General features: G+C 39.3%; 1 protein-coding gene across 1 annotated transcript in view; it reads left to right on the top strand.

Moving 5' to 3' along the window:
- The window catches only part of ALDH1A1 (aldehyde dehydrogenase 1 family member A1), a 58,804-nt gene that overhangs the window by 12,399 nt on the left and 24,561 nt on the right, over positions 1 to 21,844 (top strand). Inside the window, exons 2-7 of the mRNA XM_007077497.3 lie at positions 1,557 to 1,661; positions 9,415 to 9,555; positions 11,748 to 11,877; positions 14,006 to 14,067; positions 15,841 to 15,969; positions 17,385 to 17,498. Coding sequence (XP_007077559.2) covers positions 1,557 to 1,661; positions 9,415 to 9,555; positions 11,748 to 11,877; positions 14,006 to 14,067; positions 15,841 to 15,969; positions 17,385 to 17,498 — 681 coding nt within the window. The remainder of the gene's footprint in view (positions 1 to 1,556; positions 1,662 to 9,414; positions 9,556 to 11,747; positions 11,878 to 14,005; positions 14,068 to 15,840; positions 15,970 to 17,384; positions 17,499 to 21,844) is intronic.

Raw genomic sequence — 21,844 nt, 5'->3', positions numbered from 1 at the left:
AAAAAGTGACAAGTTTTACGATGGAAGTTTAGGAGACCAGGGAAACAGTTTTGAGATCAGGCTGTGTAAGTAATCTTGTCAATTACAGAATATAGAATTAATTGTACTTAAGCATTTAAGGATACATGATAATATACATTTTATTAATTTGACAGAATATTAAGCTATGGTATAGACATGACTTCATAGAATAGCTAAGTTAGTGTAAATTCACAGGTTATTTGAAATATGTACAATATGAGTAACTAAACTAAAAATGTATAATCTTGATAGCTACCACTGGGGAATTTTTAATAGCCAACTGATTTGTATTTAGTATAGCAACAAATTTAAACCTCGGTTTGGGGGAGGGGGGCAGTGTTTCAATACTTTCTTCCTCTGGGTTGCACTGTTAATAACTTATCTTTAAATATCAAGTAAGGGGCGGTGTCTGAATTAAGATATATGTTAAAAATATAGTGCATATGTCACCCTTCATTTAAAACTGCATGAATCACAGTGATTCTGTGATTCACAATTAGATACAATAATTCACGTTGTAATAATAAATCTAATGGAAGGTTGTAATACATAATGTTCAATAGCATGCTTTTGGTGACTTTTATGTTTCAAAACTAAATAAGAAAAAGGGGAATAAACAAGAAATAATGAAATGAGAGAAGGGACAAGAAATTCTAGCTTTTTCCAGAAACAAAACATAACTTTATTTACCACAAAAGGAGGACTTCTTAATTAAGCTTTGCAAAATATTTTTACTCTGTAAAATGACACATCAAGGCCCTATTAGGCTCCATAATGAAGCAAAGGTTGAAACTCATACTTTTTAAATGACATACTAACATTTTAAAATATTACTATTCTTTCATACACAGAACAAAATCCCATGTTTTCTAGACCCCTCTGTCTATTTAGATGCAAGTCTCTTAGATATCACTAAGAAATCTAGTGCCTGATTTTATCTGAGGGCAAATAAATGATTAGATAATCTCTTTAAAAGAATACAACCCTTATGCCTTGAAAAAGTCAATGAAAACATTTCACTCACCAATTTTTTTTTCTACGCAAACTTCTTTTAAAACCTACCTTTAAAACAGTAAAATAAAGGATCAGAAAATAGTCACTTATGATACCAAATCTCCAGCAGCCCAACATGAGAAACTTCAGAATCTGAAGTGAAAAATTGAGATGATTAATCGAAATTAAAGCCACCAAAGCCTCTGCCCTTACCTCAAACTCAGATAGAAGCACTATTTGTAGATTTTTTTCTCTGGTCTGTATTTTCTAGGGTTCAAACGACCTCATACCTCAGTGTAATTTCAAAGTATTGCTTTGTTTTAATAAGTGTGTGTACACACGCATGCACACGCCTGTGTGTCCGTGTGTATAAATGTCTTGAACGGCCCCAAATGCCTTGTAGGGTGGGGCAGGTGAGGTAGGTGAAGGAGGTAAGGTTTTAACATTGGCCTCACTTAGGCCTATTGAAATGCTGTAAGTCTGTAAAAGAACTTCTGAAAGTTGCTGCATATTTAAATGCTCCTTTCTTTTCCTCTCTATAGATTTTCATAAACAATGAGTGGCATAATTCAGTGAGTGGCAAGAAATTTCCTGTCTTTAATCCTGCAACCGAAGAGAAACTCTGTGAAGTAGAAGAAGGAGATAAGGTGGGTTTCGCAGCACATAGGCCGGGTTTCTTTGTTGGTCAACATCCTGAGCTCCCAAACAGGCCACAACTTGTAACATGTCATGAAAATACCATTTCTGGGGCCCTGTGGGAAAATTTTCTTGGTACATAAAGGGCACCCGTAGCCTTGTGATAATGATGAGCCTAGGTTTCTGGGTGTGTTGTGCTGGGTTTTTTTACACTATTTCTCCTTGCTCGCTCTTCAATTTAAATAATATTGGGGTTTATTGTACAAACAGACTATATGTAAAGTGATTGGTCATAGACGGATAGAGTAGAGAAATCCCTTATTCTTATAAAATTTTTTTCTTTTTTTGGAGCGCCTGGGTGCCTCAGTCGGTTAAGCGTCCGACTCTTGATTTCGGCTGAGGTCACGACCTCATGGTTTGTGGGTTCAAGCCCTGCATCGGGCTCTGCGCTGACAACACGAAGCTTGTTTGGGATTCTGTCTCCTTCTCTCTCTGCCCCTCCCTCACTTGCTCTCTATCTCTCTCTCAAAATAAATACAAATAAACTTAAAAAAATAAAGATTTAAAATTGTTCTTTTTTAAGTTGCAAAATGAAACTAAGGAAACAATGTAGGACGTTTGAAATGGTATATTGCCAAGTTAGTTGATTAAAAATCATTGAAAGAACATTGATTAGTACCTTTAAAAATTGAACTTTTAAATCACTAAAACTGAACCATTAAAGGTATTGTTGCTCTCTATCTAATCACGCTAATAACAACAAAATCCAATTTTTATCATTTTTTTAAAAAAATTCTAAATATTAATTTAATCTTCAAGCATCCCAGTGGGAAACCTATCATTTGCGACCACTTTCACAAATGATAATGAAATAGCAGAACGGACAAGCTGGCTAATTTACTTTAGGTGATGTTGCTAATAAATAACAAAATCAGTATTCAAAGGCTGTCCTTCTGACCCCAGAGCTTGAGACTGGCAGGGCAACCTTACTTTGTGATTATTATAAAAGTAAGATAGGGTAATATTAAATAGCCTGGGCATGAGGAGAGTAAAAGCCTTCAAAATTTTTATATGAATATATACCTTAAAATGTATATGTGTTTCTCAGTCTTTTTTTTAAATTTTAATTTAATAATTTAATTTAATTTAATTTTATAGAAAGAGAGAAAGAGTGTGAGCAGAGGAGAGGCAGAGAAAGGGAGAGAGAATCCCAAAAAGGCTTTGCACTCAGCATGCAGACTGTTACGGGGCTCTATCCCAAGACCCTGGTATCATGACCTGATCTGAAATTAAGGGTCAGATGCTCAACTGAATGAGCCACCCAGGCGCCCCTGTTTCTCAGTCTTTAGTAGTCCAAATGTTATCAAGCTTTAAATCTCTGTCTCGTAAGGTATCAAAAGGTAAATTATTTCACTATGTAAAAAGACCACTGAAAGATGAAGTCAGGATAACAATCCAAAGTGCATACCTTTTGTGGCACAATGTTCGGTTCGCTGGGTCAGTGCCATGTTCCTACCCAGCTCCCACTCTTTCATTACCTTCTACCCACTTGGTGAGATCACCGAGGTGAGATTAAGCCTTGCAGATCTATTTTAAGATAGCCATAGACCTGAGAGGCTCGTTTGGGTTTAGAGAAGCGCCTGGATTCAGGTGGCAGTATTATCAGAAGACATAAGATCCGTGCCTCAAGGGGCAAGAATGCAGAGTTTAGCCAGAAGGGTCGACAGCTTGAGAAGTAGAAGCCTAATAGAAGGGAGACAAATGTCACCTGCTTTCAGATTTCACTTTGTGTATACACCAGAGTTTATCCGTACATAAATTCTTCACGGGCTTCTTACCAGCTCTGGGGAAACAAACAAACAAACAAACCACAACTCTCTTGGTTTTGGCTTTTTCTCAGGCCTCCCCCAAAACGTAGGAGTCCCACCTTCACCACGCCCAGAATCAGCCTCCATGACTGCCAAGGTCACGGTGCAGCCCTTGGAACCCAGTTCAGATCATTATCTGCAGCGAGACCACAGCTGCTCCATACTTTATTTACCCTCGTTGAGTTTCTGTTGCTTTTTGGGTAAAATGAAGAGATAGGGAAAACTTGGGGGAGGTTAAATAAGAAAAGATGTAAAATGTTTTAACATTGCCAGGCACATAAAAAAGCCTCAGTCTTTTTTTAAAAAATTTTTAATGTCTTTTTTTTTGTTTGAGAAAGAGAGAGACAGAGTGCGATGGGGGAGGGGCAGAGAAAGAGGGAGACACAGAATTGGAAGCAGGCTCCAGGCTCTGAGCTGTTAGAACAGAGCCCGACATGGGGCTCGAACCCACGAACTCTGAGATCATGACCTGAGCGGACGTCGAACGCTTAACTGACTGAGCCACCCAGGCACCCCCAAAAACCTCAGTCTTTATAGGGTTTTACACTTCTTTAAAACACCCCAAACTTCCCAGGTAGCATTGCCCTCTTCCTGTGTCATTAGAGGACATTATACGCACCTATATTATCACCCTTGTGTTGTATAGGTTTGGGTTAATTTGTCTGAGACGGCATGCTTCTTGTAGAGACCAACACTGCATCTCACCTTTATATTTTCGGGGTCTAACACTCTCCAGGTAACGGATGAATGAGCTAATCTCCTCCGTCAAGCTCTGAGCTTCCATATACTCCACACACCTCATCTTAAAGATCTAGTACTAAATTAACTGTTGACTAAGGCAGTGGCTCTCACAATTTTGCGTGCAACAGAATTCCCTGGAAGGCTTGTTGAAACACAGATGGCTGGGCCTCACCCACCCCTAGAGTTTGTTTCCATAATTCTAGGGTGGGGCCTGAGAATTTGCATTTCTGACAGATTCTCAGGTGACTCTGATGTTGCCAGTTGGTTGGGGTGGAGGTGGAGGAAAATACTTGGAGAACCACTGAACTAGGTATTAAGTTGTATCCCCTCTGTTAGCATTTAATGGAGGGCATGGACTTAATAAGTAAAATGTTAGAGTTGGAACCTGCACTGTGATCATCACTCTGCACCTCTATGAAATGTGACAAGACCAAACTTGAGCAGAGATATACTGATGGTCCCTGGTCACATGCTCCAGGAGACCTGGAAGTCTGTGTTCTTTGGGCTATTCCTAGAAATAAGAGGAAAATGTGTTCTTCACATTCAGCAAAGAGGAATGACGTTTTATCAGAGACTTCCAGAGATCTACGCAGCGCTGCATTAAAGCACCATATTACATCAAGTGTCCTTCTTGTTGCTTGAGTAGCTCTGGAGACTCTGGGGTGGTGGGGAAAACAATAAAGGGCAAGGTAAGGTACATTTGAGCCCCCTGACAGCTGCCTCCTCTTTCTCTCCAGAGGCATAAATGCTACTCAGGAGTAAGACCGCAGAACTGGTTGCAGTTTGCAATTAACAACAGAACAAGTATTCCGGATGCTTTGGCTCTGGTGCCTTGGACATCTCTCTTTGCCACGGGCTTCCAACTTTAGTTTCATCATTGAAACAAATCTGTGCCAGGAGTTCCAGCTGAATCTCCTCAGGCAGTCTGAGGACTTTTCTTGGCATCGTGGTGGCATTTACCTTCTTCCTAAACCGTAGTGAGGGAGAGCTGATGTTCAAACCTGAAGCTTTAGAAACGTTGGTCATTTGTTTGCTGTGTGCTTTTTGGCAATTTTACTCCTGCTCATAGCAGAGCAGCATTGTCTGTGCAAATGTAGATCAGGGACACTCATTAACATCCAGCAAAGCTTCAAATCAGGTCACAATGCTAATCGAGTTGCTGGATACTTGATCATTTGAGTTCAGTTGTTTATGATATAAACTGTTCAGGGTAAGCAACAGTTTGCTTAATATTTAGCACTCTTGTCATTGTGTTCTCTTTCAGGGGTAATCTACTAACGTTTCTTTCTAAGTAATTATTGCTGGTCTCACAGTTTTGCCGACAAATGTGTATTAACTTCTAACGTTGCTTAGTGAAAGGTACAAATCTAGTAAATTACACAGTCACCGTAAACCTAATATTCTGGAACTGACTCTTTAGATAATGAGCCAAGAGGTTTTGGGGATTTAATTTATGAGCAGAATGGAGCTAACAATGGGCTATATACCGCCTTTCAATGGTGTTATAAAGAAAGGAGGAGGGGCAAGAACAAATGGAAGTTACAAAGCAAAGCACTGATGTGGGTGGGAACTGTTTTCTTTTCACTTCACTGGCTCTTTTAGGCTATATTGACTAATCCTGAAAACTGCTTTTAATACTAAGCATGACCTAACAAATAATTGGTGGGGATAAAAGTAAATGTCCATTAAAGTAAGTGCTTATGACAAGTGTAAAAGTAAAACTGGTCTGAGAACTATTTTCTCCAAATTGGAATGGATTTAATATGGAAATGCACATCCTGGGAGTGATAGAAAAGTTTGTCTTTCCTTAACCATGTTTAAGAGGACTTTCATATTTTATCTTCATTCAATCCGCTTTCATACATTCAGCTTTAGTCCCTTACTTCAAAAAAAGGAACATTTTAAACACTCTAAGGCAAAAGCGTTGTTGATGGTGGCAAATCTGAATGTGCCAAATTGTTTACTGGTTGATTAAAAAGCTAATGTCCTTGCAGATGCTATAGTCCCGGAATAAAAAGCCAAGAGATACTAGTCGTAAAACTTTTATTATGTTTGTAACAACAAGCTTCATGCCTAATACGGTTAATGTAAAGGCTCTGTTACATAATGGCATTGATTAAAGTATGATTTACGATGTGAATGTCAATATAAGCAAATTATTTATATCAGGAGCACTCTTCTATAAAATCAATGTAATATGAAGAGTTTAAAAGATAGGTCATTAAATTATTAAATATTTATTAACTGCCTATTGTAGGCCCAGAATAGGAAGGAATAGCACAGCTTTTAATACAGATAGCAATAAATATTCATTGCAAAGATCACTATCAGGATATTCTTGCAAAGCTATGAAATTGGATTTTGGAGCCAGATGTGAGATCTAATTTTGGTTGCTAGGTTTCCTGCTGCATTTCATGTCCTATAAAGCAAGGTGCGTGGTGCTTAACCGTGGTAGAAACTGTGCGGTTACGGAGGGTGTCACTTAGTGCGTAGAGCTTGGTAAACCCTTAACTAGTAGCTATTATCAAGCTGGATTAGCCTGGCAAGAGCTTAGGTAGATTCTGGTCTTTGAGCTGGGTCTTTTTTTTTTTAATGTTTATTTTTGAGAAAGAGAGAAACAGAGTGTGAGTGGGGGAAGGGCAGAGAGAGGAAGACCCAGAATCGGAAGCAGGCTCCAGGCTCTGAGCTGTCAGCACAGAGCCCGATGTGAGCCTCAAACTCATGAACCGTGAGATCATGACCTGAGCCGAAGTTGGGTCAGAAGCTCAACCGACTGAGACACCCAGCTGCCCCTGAGCTGGGTCTTAAAAAACATGTAGAATTTTCAAAGTAAAGGAGTGTGCTGGTAGAACATTCTAGGGAAGGAGAATGGCAGGAGCAAAGATGAGAAGCAGTTGGGCTAGACAGAGGAGAAAAAAATGTAAACACAAGTTTGGGTAGGTGAGGTGAGGTGGTGCCCCATAACGTTGGGTCTTGAAAATCAAGAAGAGGAGTCGGGCCTTAGGACGGTAGGGCAAGGGGAGACGTTGCAAATATTTGAAAGGGAAAGGGATCACGTAAAATTGTTTGAGGAAGATTAGCCTGATAGCAGTAGAAAAGACAGTTTGGTGAGAGAAGATAATGGACATGGGAAGATTAGCAGCAGTATGAGATAATAAAGCCCTAAAATGATACAGGGTAGTGAAAACTGAAAGGAAAAAATTAAAATATACTAGAACTGAGAGTTGTTTTAAGGTTGTTTTGCCGCAAATATGATAGCACGTGCTACCACTTAGTGAACACTCAATGTAATGTCTGTCACATAGAAAATGTGTTTCCAGTGTTACCTTATTTAATTTTCAAAAGGACAGTCTCCCATCTTCGCTATTTTATCATTAGCAACCTGATGCCGAGACTTACAGAATAGTGTTTGACATATTTTTGGATGGGTGGAAGGATGGATGGATGGAAGGAAGGATGGATATCCCAAAACTCACAGAGATAATAGATGAGGAAACAGAATTCAAACTTGAGTTGTTTTCTTCCAAATCTATGTATTAACCACCATTACTCTATTTCTATGCCTGCAAGATAAAATAGAAGATAGGAGAAAAGGAGGATTATAACCCAAAGGACACAACCACAAAAAGGTCTTTATTTCAGGAATGTATTTTCCATATGACAGAGTTAATTGTCTTGAAGTCATTTTTTCCCATATCCCTTCGAGAGGCCAGCATATATTTTATAAGCTGTGGTATCCACAGATCCTGCTGGCAATTTCAGACTCTTGTGTGTGTGTGTGTTTTTTCCAAACACTGCTGTCTGAAAATAACTTGGAAAAGGTTAGAACCCATGGCCTAAAACAACGTCCAAATATAAACAATCAATGTGATCAGCTGAATACCCAAAATATGACTATATACATATTTAACCTCAAAGGTTAGGCAGTGAGATAAACAAGTGTGTGATGTATTATAGTGAAAGCATGTTTACTTGTGCTCGGTGAATATTATCACTGCATCACACCAGATTACACTTCTTTTAATTTCGAAAAAAAAATTATGTATTTTTAGAGAGAGAGAGCGCGCAAGCAGGGGAGAGGGGAAGGGGGAGAGACAGAAAGAATCCCAAGCAGGCTCCAAGCTGCCAGCACAGAGCCCGACGCAGGGCTCGAACTCACGAATCATGAGATCATGACCTGAGCTGAAACCAGATGTAGACAGCTCCTTCTGTATACCAGTTTCACTCTGCTATGCTTTATTCTCTCTACACAAGAGGAATGAACACACGATTATGATTTTTACCCTTCAACAGCAAAACCCAGTTCCTATACACCTGCAGTAGGTTCCAGATGAAAGTGTATAGGCTTTAGGGTCACCGACCATCCAAGAAGATACACACCATTTTAGTCTATCTTGAGCTTTCCCTGGAACTCTTGGTAACACAGTCACCAAAGCAGTATCACGTAGTGGTGAAGAGCAGTCCCTACAGTCAGAGGCGCTCCGTTTAAAATTCCCTTCTGCCACTTCCTGCCACTGACCTTGGGCAAACTTCCTCTCTCTCTTTGCTTCACTTTCTTCATCGGTAAAATGGGGAACGTATTTGTCTCACAAAATTCTTAAGAATCAAATGAATTGGGGCACCTAGGGGGCTCAGTCCGTTAAGTATCCCACTTCGGCTCAGGTCATAGTCTCACGATTTGGGAGTTTGAGCCCAGCGTTGAGGCTCTTGTGCCATTAGTGAGGAGCCCACTTCAGATCCTCTGTCCCCTTCTCCCTCTGCCCCTCCTCTGCTTGTGCTTTCTCTCTCTCTCTCTCTCAGAAATAAATAAACACTTAAGAAAAGAATCAAATAAGTTAATGTGTGTAAAGTAATTAGAACATGATTTGATATATGTATGGGAAGCCTTTCAGTGATAGCAATACTTAAATACTATAATATTTCTATTCTAGGAAATCAAGCCTGAGTTCTGTGTGTGGAATTCATCATTCCAAAGATTAGGCAGCAGGTATATAATTCCAGTATACGATACTTCAGTTTGTACAATGTGCTAGACATTGGGCTAATGAGGACACAGCATCTACTTATGAGGACCTTTAGTCTGTTCTATAGGGTTCCTGCCATTGGATTCGCTAACGCGTTTAGGCTACTGAATTGAATTCCCTTTGGCTTACAGGAGGATATTGACAAAGCAGTGAAGGCCGCAAGACAGGCTTTTCAGATCGGCTCTCCATGGCGCACCATGAATGCTTCAGAGAGAGGGCGGCTAATATACAAGTTGGCTGACTTAATTGAAAGAGATCGTCTTCTCCTGGCAGTGAGTATTAATCAAACTGTGCAGGTAGCGAGATCTCTAGAAAGTACTCATTGTTTGGATTGGCACGTCGGTTATGTTTTAGTCATCACTACATGCTCACTACAAACAAAACGAAAAGACCTCGACCAGCTCCACTACAGAAAATCTTATCAGTGAGCTTATTCTCGAGTGGTAATCTGCACTCTAGTTCCAGACGATGTTAATTTCTACTTGTGTAGATTCTACAGTCTAACCCTTGGCAATCCAAGTTAAACCAACTTACACAAATTTCTTTTCTCTATTCTAGAATTCCTTAGAGCCTTCAACGAGGTCACATGCAGTTAATAGCCTAGAATAGTACGCTGGGTTTCTCCAACTTACTTGAACACGGGACTCTTTTTATGGAAAATCTCATACAATTTGTCAAAGGTGCCCAGAATATTTCTCTAAAATAAACCTATTTCTCTTTAATCTAGCCCACCAAGACACTTAATAAATAAATGGCTGCTTTTTCCCCTCCTGAAATGTATGCATCCACAATGATCTCGATTAAATGATATTCTCTTTACAGTTGAAAAAGGTGAAGAATAAGGAAAGAAATCCAATCGTGCATGGCTTATGATAATTATATTTTAATGTATACTGATAAAAAAAAACATTTTGGCAGTTAGATGAGTCAGTAAGTAAAATGGGCGGGGTGTTTCCTTATTTTCTTCTTAGTTAGGTATTATAGTGAAGCCAATTGAACCTAAACCAATACCAACCAAGATCAAGTTTCAGAGCAAATTTTTATTACCTTTAGAATCTCTTACTGGCAGTAACAAAGAAGCCTCTATACTTATTTTTAAATCAACAGGAGCAATTATAGTTAATCAAAGAACTATTTATTATTTAAAGGTTCAGCATAATTCAAAGTATGCAAAAGTGTGGACTTAGGAGTTACACACAATAATATTACATTAACCAAAATGTCCTGGAGGAAGAAAGCAGAATTTGCCAAAACTTGACTTTTCTTATTTAGCTGTTCTGTGGAGTGTAGAGGGCTTGCTCCCTCTGTCTGATAAGATCCTAAGGGGGAAAGAAAATCAGGACACGAAAATCACATTTGATCTAAGTTTTGAGGTGGCTCACAACATAATGCAGAGACAGAAGATTGTCTGATAAATGAGGAGCTGTTTTAACAGTTTGTCACCTGGACATTCCTGCCCTGGCAGGACATGAGGTCCCAAAGAGCTCTTAAGAGTTCCTGCTTAAGGAAAGGAGGAAAGGAAGACAGGTCATCTGATACCAATAGACGGTTAGAGCACTAGACCAGAAAATGTTGCGCTTTACAGCCTGACCACTCAAACAAGAATTATGATAATAGTGGCAAAACTGGGAGTTTCACAATTAAAACTTCTGCTGAAGAAAACTCATGAACTAAAAGACGCAGGGGTCACTGAAGTTTGTGTAACTTGATTGATTATATCCAAATGGCATGCAAAAATTAAAAATCATTGAGGCACTATTGTTTTTAATTTTTTTAATGTTTTTTTTTTATTTTTGAGAGAGAGAGAGAGAGAGAGAGAGAGAGAGAGAGTAGGGGAGGGGCAGAGAGAGAGAGAGGGAGACACAGAATCTGAAGCAGGCTCCAGGCTCCAAGCTGTCAACAAGAGCCCGACTCAGGACTCGAACCCAGAAATGGCGAGATCATGACCCGAGCCGAAGTCGGACACTCAACTGACTGAGCCACCCAGGCGCCCCAATCATTGAGGCACTATTAATAGTCCCCGACACTTAACTGTCCCACAGTTGTATTTATGCACTAAGTGAAATTTTGTTGGGGCTCTGATCCAACAGTGCACATAGTTGCACTCACTCTCACCAACTGCGTGTCTATCAAATTGGAACCGATTCCTAGAAAGCTGGTCAGCTGGAGGACAGTCAGAATGAGATAGAAGGAAGGAACACTAGGTAGGGGTTAGTAACCAGAATCTCACTGCCCTTTCTATCTGGATCTTGGTATGTGACCTTAAGCAAGTCTAAGTAAGTCATTTTAGCTCTTTTTTGTTTTACCCCCTTTGTTAGAAAGGGAAGGTGATATAAGATGGCTTACAGGATTTCTCTCTATTTCCAAAATTCTCTAACACATGATCATTCAAAATAATAACGCTGTATTTTTTAATCTAAAATGTTTGTGGAAGTTTATGTTTGAGGTTTGATTTCTTTTTCAGACAATGGAGTCAATGAATGGTGGAAAACTATTCTCCAACGCATATCAGATGGATTTAGGGGGCTGCATAACGACATTACGCTACTGTGCAGGGTGGGCTGACAAGATCCAGGGTCGCACGATACCCATCGGTAAGGAGCTTTGAGAAACCACCAGGGATGGGGGGTAGGTGCGAGAAGATAACTGTAGAGCTGAATTATTCCAAACCCTCCTTTTTAAAGATGTCACCCAAAAAGGCAGTCTTATTTTCACCCTGACTTTGAGACGATGCAGCTCTGAACTTCTGCTAAGATTTATCACATAGCTTTTTAACATTGTTTCTGCATAGTCACACAGAAAGTACCACTACAGATGTGTTAGACAATTTTAAAGCAAGACCAGTCTTGTGCCCACAATCACTGAATTAGGGCAATTGTCTCTCTCATGGCACAAACTGTTCAAAGCTGGCCTCAAATTATTTATTGTGTATTCCAGTAGTGGCATTTATACCCCTCCTATAATGTAATTATTTAAGTGTCTTTGCATGTTCCAGAGTGAGTCAGTTATGGTCATCTGTGCCTGGTCTAACTCAGTAGTTACAGCAGATTAATTAAACAAACCAATTCACATTGATTTATTTCAAGTAGCTTCAAAGTAAGATGAGACTGTGTTTACAGCCCAATTTAAGAATTTGTGTGAGTAGATGTGTATGTATGTGTTTTATTATTTCAGTAGAGCATGCACATAATGAGATATGAATATAAAGAAGCATCAGTTTGGAAAACATGATGGGTAGAATTTAATTCCTATAAATGCACTTACTGGCTGTAGAAGTACAACACCCCCTGGGCTGGCCCTCCTGGGTATTTTCAATCTCATGACAGCCTCCAGCAGGTTAAAAGTGATAGCCAGGAATTAAAAGGGGGGGGTGGGGAGTGAGACCATGGTAAAAAACAAGAAATGTGGCTATGTTAGAAATTCTTGCTTTACCCTTTGACGAGGGAGAAACCATTTTAAGTACAAATAGACTTGATAAAGAGCTTTCTTGCTATGATAGCCAGGAAGTTTTTGTGAGAACTAGAATAGAACAGAACAAAATGTGCCATGTAACCTCAGAATGACCACATCAAACTTTGAGGTATATCAATCAATGAAATCCAGATTGCAAAGCAATGTCTTTTACTTCTGACACTTTTTTTAGCAATGTCTTTTACTTCTGGCATTTTTTTTCATGGATTAATAGAGTCTGCTTTTATTTTTTGGTAGGAAAAAAAAAGCCTTTAGAATCAGCAATAGGCTTGTAGGGAGATATATTTTTTTTAATTCTACTCTCTTCTAATTTTATTAGTTTTACTTCAAAAAAATTCTGCCATTACTGATAGAAGTTAGAACTGTTAGAAATAGCACTCTAACAGGTATTTTCTTAGTCATACACCTTTTACCTTTTTTCTTTTTCTTTTTTTTTTAAGTTTATTTATCTATTTTGAGAAAGAGAAAAAGAGAGAGAGAGAGCACATGTGTGTGTGCACGTGCATGAGTGGGGTTGGGGCAGAGAAAGAGGGAGAGAAACAGAGAATCCCAAGGAGGCTCTGCACTGTCTGCACAGAGCCCAGCACGGGGCTGGAACTCACAAACCATGATCATGACCTGAGCTGAAACCAAGAGTCTGATGCTCAACTGACAGGGGCACCTAGGTGCCCCCCTTTTACCTTTTTTCTTAAGAAAGAAAGTAAACTTTGAGAATGAGGATAATTTAGAATAAATAGCCCTTCTACATGGGTGAGAGATAGAACTAAATATCTTTCAGATATTTTCTGGTTTCACATCTTTTCCTTGACCTATATCAGTTTTATGGTTCCTCTCATTTCAAATTAGTATTTCAGAACACAATTTTTCATTTTGTAAGTGGTTGCAGATATGTTTTCTGGGTTTCCTAAATTTTTGGTTTTGTTTTTATTATTATTTTTTTCAATGTTTGTTTATTTGGAGAGAGATAGAGATAGAGTGTGAGTTGGGGAGAGGCAGAGAGAGAAGGAGACACAGAATCCAAAGCAGGCTCCAGGCTCTGAATTGTCAGCACAGAGCCAGACGTGGGGCTCGAACTCATGAGCCATGAGATCATGACCTGAGCTGAAGTCAGATGCTTAACTGACTGAGCCACCCAGGCACCCTTGTTTTTGTTTTTAGTTATTGTGTATACCTTTCTGTAAGTATCAACCCAAGCCACCATCCCATGTATGTCAAATATACTTGTCCATAAATGATTATTTTATTTTCCAGATGGAAACTTTTTTACTTATACAAGACATGAGCCTATTGGTGTATGTGGCCAAATCATTCCTGTAAGTTGGTTTTCTATATCATTTTCCATTTTAAAAAAGAAAAAATAGAATTCTGTTTCATTTGGTAAAGAAGCTTTATCCAACATAAATACGTTCTCAGAGATTTGCTAAATGTGGACCAAATGTAGTAACTGATGAGCTTAGGTCTCCCTGTGACTGAACTCTTTAGGTACAAATGAGTTAGTCCAGAATCGTGTCTATATTGTGGTGTATCTCTTGAGTGTTTCAGTACTTGAGTGTGTTTCAGCATTGACATTGACATTTACTGTATGGCTTGTTTTTAAAATGCTGTGTTATATACTCTTTTTAAGACCCGTGTTTCACATGTAACCAAAGTGGTCATCACCAACTTCTCTGCTTCTATTCTTCACTTTTTATCTCCTCATTGAGACTTATCATGGAGAATAGTAGCAGCCGGTGTTCATGTCCTAAATGCCTGTTTTCAATTAAAATGGAAGGAACTGTTGGACCACTGTATGAAATGTATCCTACCTTTAGTAGTATTTTTAAGCAGAATCATGAAGATTTTCTTTTAAACCCCCAAAAGAGGAGGCTACCTAACTGATTTCGCCAACATATTCAAAGAGGCCAAATAAAAAGTTGGCAGAGTATTCTGAAGTTTTTGATTATTTTTTAAAAATGTTTATTTATTTTGAGAGAGAGAAAGAGAGCAGGTGCGAGTAGGGAATGAGCAGAGAGAGAGGAAGAGAGAGAATCCCAAGCTGGTTCCAGGTTGTCAGCAAAGAGCCCAATACGAGTCTCCATCTCTGAATCATGAGATCATGACCTGAGCTGAAATCAGGGGTTGGTTGCTTAACTGATGGAACCACACAGCCACCCGTGAAGTTTTTAAATGAGGAAGTCACAATGAATTATCTTCTGCTCCAATGAGACTGAAATGCATACATACAATTTTTTGAATGAAATTGCTCATTACTTCACAAATCTCAATAAAATTAATAAAAACTACAAAACCCTGGGCACTAATAATGGCTAATATTTATTGCATGACTATGATGAATCGGTCAGTCTGTTAAGTCTTTGGCCTACTTTCTTGAAGAATCCTCAGGATGACCTTCCAAAGTAGAGAGGATTTTTATCAGTACTTACAGATGAAGAAATCATCCAAGGAGAGCATGCAACTTGTCTGAGTTCACTGGGCTAGTCAGTGACTGAGCTGAGATTTGAACCAAGTTCTTAGCCACCAGACGCTAAACTTTAATGTCTTTAGTGAGATATTTGTCTTAGAAATAAACACATACCCACATACCCCCATACCCCCACACACACTCACATACATATAATTTTTATTATTGAAGTATAGCTGACATACAGTGTTATATTAGTTTCAGGTCACTGTTAAGTCTTACTATTGGGTGTGTAGTTACAATAAATGATCTATAAGGAGGGAGGAATAATCACACTTTTCAAACACATACAGATAACTTCTAGTGTGTTTAATAGCAACGTTTGATTTTTAAACCATGCAGTGATTTTTTTTTCCCCTCCAGTAGATGAAGAACTCATAATAACAGCCCTTGATAAAATTGTATGGCTCTCTTCCACTCCCGTCCCACATCTAGCTTATTTGGAGCTTTTTAGCATTTATGAGTTTGCTTTTAGCAATTAACTGAATTCGAATACACCAGTTGACCGCACAAAACTACCACAATTATTATTTCACATCGATGGGTAGTGGATAATGTAGAAGTTAGATTGGCAAAGGTAGCTTTCAGTGATACAAAGAATCTATTGTTATATATTGCTTTCTAGTGGAATTTCCCGTTGGTCATGCTCATTTGGAAGATAGGGCCTGCCCTTAGCTGCGGAAATACAGTGGTTGTCAAACCTGCAGAGCAAACTCCTCTCACTGCTCTTCACGTGGCATCTTTAATACAAGAGGTGAGTTCCCCCATCAAAATATGCACAAGAACTCGGGAGGCTTCACTTACAATAAGAAGACCTCACTTCGTGCTCCCCTAAACTACCTCCCAATGGCTCCCGGCCAGTGATGAAGACAAATTTAATATGGCTGCCAGTTGAGATTTTTTGCAATCAGCCCAAATGAACCTCTGCCCAAATGGAGGTAAGATGCCAGATTCAAAGGCTTCATGTCAAACAGTCACCTTATGATCACTTTTGTTTGTTTCTTTTTAAAAATTTTTTAATGTTTATTCATTTTTGGGAGACCGCGCCCCTTGTTTGTTTCTTTGGCCTAACTCTCATGAATGTGACTTCATGTTGAAACTGAAGTATCCTTCTTTCGAATGTTGAAATGAAAATTCGTTTATAACCGGTACCGATGGCCTGGAGGTTCTGCGATTTAAAATTAAAAAAAAAAAACTAGTCCATTTGAAGGTTGGAGTCCTCTCTGCTCCCTTGTAATATCGTGCCACATAATTTTTGAACACATCTACCCACAAGGGGACATGTTTATATTCTGTTTTCTATTCCAGTTTCCTCTGCATTTGCCTTCTCGCTTAACAAGGGGCAAAAAAAAATTTGCATGTGAAATTTATTTCCATCCACTGTCTGGATTGTGTTCATATCTTTTTTCTTGCAAACAATTTATTGCCCATTGTCCTTCATGTCTTTCCAGAACTTAGAAAACAAGCTTTAGTTACTAGACACTTAAATTTTAAAAACCTGAGTGTAAATCTTAAAACTATTCTTCACTTTAAAAAACAAGGCAAAGATATATCAAAATGGGGCATGTTGGTGCCTACAACATGAAATGTGACTGTGCCCATCTCAGGTACACACTGTTTTCTACCTCATCATTTTTTTAACCAGGAGTGAAATCAGTCTGTGCCACTTAATCATGCACGGGATGACAATTCTTATCTAATGTTTTACTGATTAAATATTGCCAGTAGGCTTTCGCCACCCAGTTGGTATGCCCTGTACAATCAATAGCTAGAAACTAAAAATGTAAGATCCTTTTAGATTTGCCGATAGGTTAATAAACGCATTGCTTTCCTTCTATGTGAGTAATTTACCAAGCTCTTTTACCCATACTATCTTTCTGAGTTACCGTTAGGAAACTTGAGACAGCCATCACTGGGGCAATGACCCATAAAAGTCAAACATGGTCTTACCCCGAGGAGAAATACTTCCCCAGCAATGCAACTCTTGAGGTTATTTTAAGTGGGCTGAGAAATGAAATAATAATAATAAAACCACATAAACGAATCTTTCCTGGTAGAGAAACTCATAAGCTCGGCATAAAGAGGCAACTTTGATCCCATACACTCCTCTTTTTTGTCCTAGAATGAGATTCTCAGTTCTGTTGTAAATATTTTACTTTGTATCTTCAGGCAGGTTTCCCTCCAGGAGTAGTGAACATTGTGCCTGGTTATGGACCTACCGCAGGGGCGGCCATTTCTTCCCACATGGACATAGACAAAGTGGCCTTCACAGGATCTACAGAGGTAATCAGTTACTGGGGCCAGTAGTGAGGAATGTCTGTGTCTCCAGGTGTCAGAAGCGTGTGTTTTATGTAACTGTTTTTAAGCCGACGTTTCTTTAAAACAAAAGTTCTTTTTAATGATTTGTTCCTTATTCAAGCCTTCAGACGTGTTTATAGAACATAAGCAGATGTAGTTGAGATGAAACGGAATACCTGTGACAAACTCGGACTACAGTGAACTGCTTTTAGAATGTTCATTCCTTTCCCTGATGAGAACTATAGCCGATTGGACCCTGTCATGTGATTAGTATGGTTTATGATAGAAATTCTAAATAGAGCCACAGTGATTTGTATGAATGAATGTAATTTTACCCTGTAGATTACGAAAATTAAATTGCAGAACATCACCCTTAGCTCCTTATTTGGGGTTCTCTGTTTCTTGATCGTTCTGAAAGGGAGCCAGCAACTCAGCTTCCTGAATGTTACTGCTGGTTTAGCCTAACTTCTATGCCTTTTTGGCTCCAGTGCGACCTTCTGGAAGGCTAAAGAACAGGGTCTCAGCCATGGGCACTGCAAGAAGAGGCAGGAAGGAGAGAGAGAGAGCGCTTCCTGGAAAGTGGAGTTTGGGAGAATAGATTCCCACCTATTGAGATGATTTCCTATTACAAGCAAAAGACAGTGGTAAAATCATACTGTACCAAGTAAAACACAATTTGAGTCCTCTTATTGGATTATGTGACATTGTTAGAAGATCAGTGCAAACCTTTTACTGGTATTCAGTAGAAAGTTTGAAGAATGAGAATGCTTTCCTATAAAGTGGCTGTTAGAAATAAGATACACAGCAAGACGTGATAAGATACTATGATATGTGTTGACTGCTCTGAGGGCATTCACAGGAAGGAATAAGGAATGGTGATGTCTACGTAGGTGTTAGGACTTGCTCTGAATTTTGAAGAGGGGTTACTTTTTTAACTCCCTTGGAGATTGAGAAGCAAGAAGAACATTCTAGATAATGAGGAGAAGCTAATTGGATTATTTTATACTCCTACTTAGCCACTCCAGTATAAAGAAACATCTACATAGAGAATTAAAATGGTGGAGGGGCGCCTGGGGGGGCTCAGTTGGTTAAGCGTCTGACTTCGACTCAGGTCATGGTCTCGCGGTCTATGGGTTTGAGCCCCGCATCGGGCTCTGCGCTGACAGCTCGGAGCCTGGAGCCTGCTTCAGCTATTCTCTCTCTCTGCCCCTGCCCTGCTCACACTCTGTCTCTCTCTTTCTCAAAAATAAATAAAACATTAAAAATTTTTTTTAAATGGTGGAAAATCAAAAGTTAGTCTTCTTGATTTTTTTAAAAAATTAAATACTTATGTACTTTTTCTTACATTTCATAGACATAGAATAGAAAAAGTTTACATTCTGCAAACCCCTAGTTGATGTGAGGGAAAGCAAATCCTGCATTCGGTGGGACAAAATAATTGGAAATGAGACATGGCAATAAGTTAGAAAGTGGTAAAGTCACAGATCTGAATCATAGCAGAGGAGATAAGGGCAGGAAGGTACAAACTCCTCAACTGAGCATTCTAGACCTTCCCCCAAAGGACTCCATGCATATTTCCTCCTCTAGATCCCATGCCCACTCATTCTCTAGTTCATCTGGGCTGTTGCCTGACCCCCTCTCTGGAACCACTGCCTATTTGTCTTGGCCCATCCCCAGGCCCCTGCAGCATTTTGGGGGACTTTACCTGCCAAAAATAGAAAAACTTTGAGGTTAACAGCCTAGGCAACATCTGGGCTCAAATTCTGACTCTATCCCTTTACGCAGTGTGTCTTCCGAAAGTTAAGTATCATTGCTAAACTTGCATTTCTAATTTGTGAGTGGGAATAATAATGTCTACCTTAGTGTACAGAATAAAATTGACAGAGCTAATGAGTAGTAAACACCTTACTAGCGAGCACCCTATAGAGGACTCAGATGTATCGTTCCCTTCTTCCAGGGTTGTGCCCACTGGTGGCCACACCTGCTATGATAAGGCTGTTGCCACATGTTACCTCTATGGCTCTCTCTGCAGTTCCGGGGGCATGCTGAATTTTTAAAATGCTTATTTATTTGTTATTGAGAGAGAGAGAGACGGAGAGAGGCTGAGAGAGAGGGAGAGAGAGAATCCCAAGCAGGCTCTGTGCTGTCAGTGCAGAGCCTGACACGAGGCTCCATCCCACAAACTGTGAGCTCATGATCCAAGCTGAAATCAAGAGTCAGATGTTTAACCGACTGAGCCACCCAGGTGCCCTCATCCTGAATTTGAACCTCCCCTCCTGTGTCCCCATTAACCATGGTACATGATTATAATAGCTCGTGCTCTTTGCTTGGTCGTGGATCTCTCTCCTTTGCTGACCATCCTCAAAGACTATTTTATGCATTGTTATCTGCAGAAACCAGTACAGTAACTACTTCTGAATAAGCATTAAATAATCAAGTGTAACCAAGATGATTTTAGAGGCCACGCAGAAAACTCGGTCTTCCTGGGCTCTCTTTTAGCTTCAGGTTTGTGTTTAGCAGATAGCAAGAAACTCACCAAGGGCCGTGAAAGAGGCAAACAGGGGATTCCATCTTGCGTGGTCCTTATAGCAATGACACTCTTTCTAAAAATCCTTCTGGTAAGAGAAGAATGTTCATGCCTCATTCGATTCGTTTAAAACAGAATCCAACATACACTGTGCATGGTGAGATAAGCTCGGCTATTTTCATGAGCATCTGCTGTTTCTGCCCCACATGGCAATGCCACGTTATCATGCCACATATTGTTGACCATGGTCTTGAAGGTTCTTATCCTTCTCATTGCAGAGCTTTTTTAAGAAAAATGATAAACCTTTACTTTTTTCCAAGTAAAGGAACAAAATCACAAGACAAAAATTGATGTTTCCTTCTTTTAGCGTTAGCTAGACCTTTGAGAAAACTCAAACAAACCTTTTGTTTGCCATCTAAACTTGTCCTAAGCAGATGACTCTTACTCATACTTCTAGCCATTCTTCATTCTCATTCTTCTGACATATGTGGCTTTAAGAAAAATATCTCCAATCTTATTCCCTTCCCCAAGGCAAAACTTACCTACTTTAATCAAGTTTCCCCAGTAAATGTTTCTAAGTTAAAAAATTAAGAAAAAAAAAAGATGCAGAAAGAATTAAATTCAAAGGAGGAAAAGAAAAGCATATTATGTAGGAAATACAGAATTCTTAATCATCTTAAATGAAAATTGAATAAGAAATATATTACAGAAAGAAAATGGTATATAAGAAAAATTTCAGACAGGATTTCCCCACTGCAAGCATGTTAGTTTCTCTTTATTCACCCATATTAAAGGGTTTGTGCACAACATCTTGAAATAAGATAAAAACATTGACAGATTAATTAATGCTTTACTCTGTAATGCACAGTAGCATTCGGCTCAGTAACCACGTAAAAATCAAACACACACTCAGCAAGCATCTACTTATCTTTTGTTCCATTGGGATAGAAACTTTTTATTTAACTCTGATGTGTCGAATAGGAAAAGAAACCCAGAAGCAAGATAAAATGAATCATCTCTCAAAAAAGCAAAGCAAAGATCATTTAAGTACATTCGGACTTCAATAAAACTAATGAAGAGGAAATAGTTGTAAAGCAGGCCAGGTTTTAGAGATGGAAAAATAAAACAACTACAGAAAATAATCTTGATGGGATGTGATCCACAAAGAAAAAAAATGAAAACAATGTCTTTCTCTGAAGAGAGGCAGCAAGCATTAAAGAAGAAACCAGAACAGTAGGATTCCAGCTAGCTGAAGTAGCAGCAGAGAGCACAGATCCAATTTCTTTTTTCTAGCTCTACTGTTCAAAGGTGTGGAGGGAGAGGGGAAGGGAAGAATGCAGGGGGGAGACAGAGAGAGGAAAAGAGAGAGAGAGAGAGAGATACCTGTCAGTCAGTTCATAGTTAAACAAACCCCCACCGCAACAGATAGTGTTAACAAGAAATACACAATGATAGGATTTTATCACTGCTACCAAGGAGGTGATACCTGTTTGGGAAATTGATATGGACACAAATAATACAATCCGAGGTAGACACTGAAGCAATCCTCATGAGCGTTGTATGGGGCAAAAGAGGAAGAAAAGGTCATGTCTACCCAGAGTCAACAGAGCAGGCTTCAAAGAAGTGTTCAGATATCAGCTGGACCCCAAGGAAGGGCAGGACTGGAGTCAACCCAGGTCACAAGGAGCACGTGATGAGAAACAGAGATGAGATTTGGGGGTCAGTGAATATGACCGTTCGGACAGAGTTCTCTGGATTGCAGTAGAGGGATAAAATTAAAGTAGGTAAGTTTTGGCTGGACCGT

This window comes from Panthera tigris, chromosome D4 (assembly GCF_018350195.1).
Source record: "Panthera tigris isolate Pti1 chromosome D4, P.tigris_Pti1_mat1.1, whole genome shotgun sequence".
Taxonomy (NCBI): domain Eukaryota; kingdom Metazoa; phylum Chordata; class Mammalia; order Carnivora; family Felidae; genus Panthera; species Panthera tigris.
This window is presented reverse-complemented; position numbering and strand designations above follow the sequence as displayed.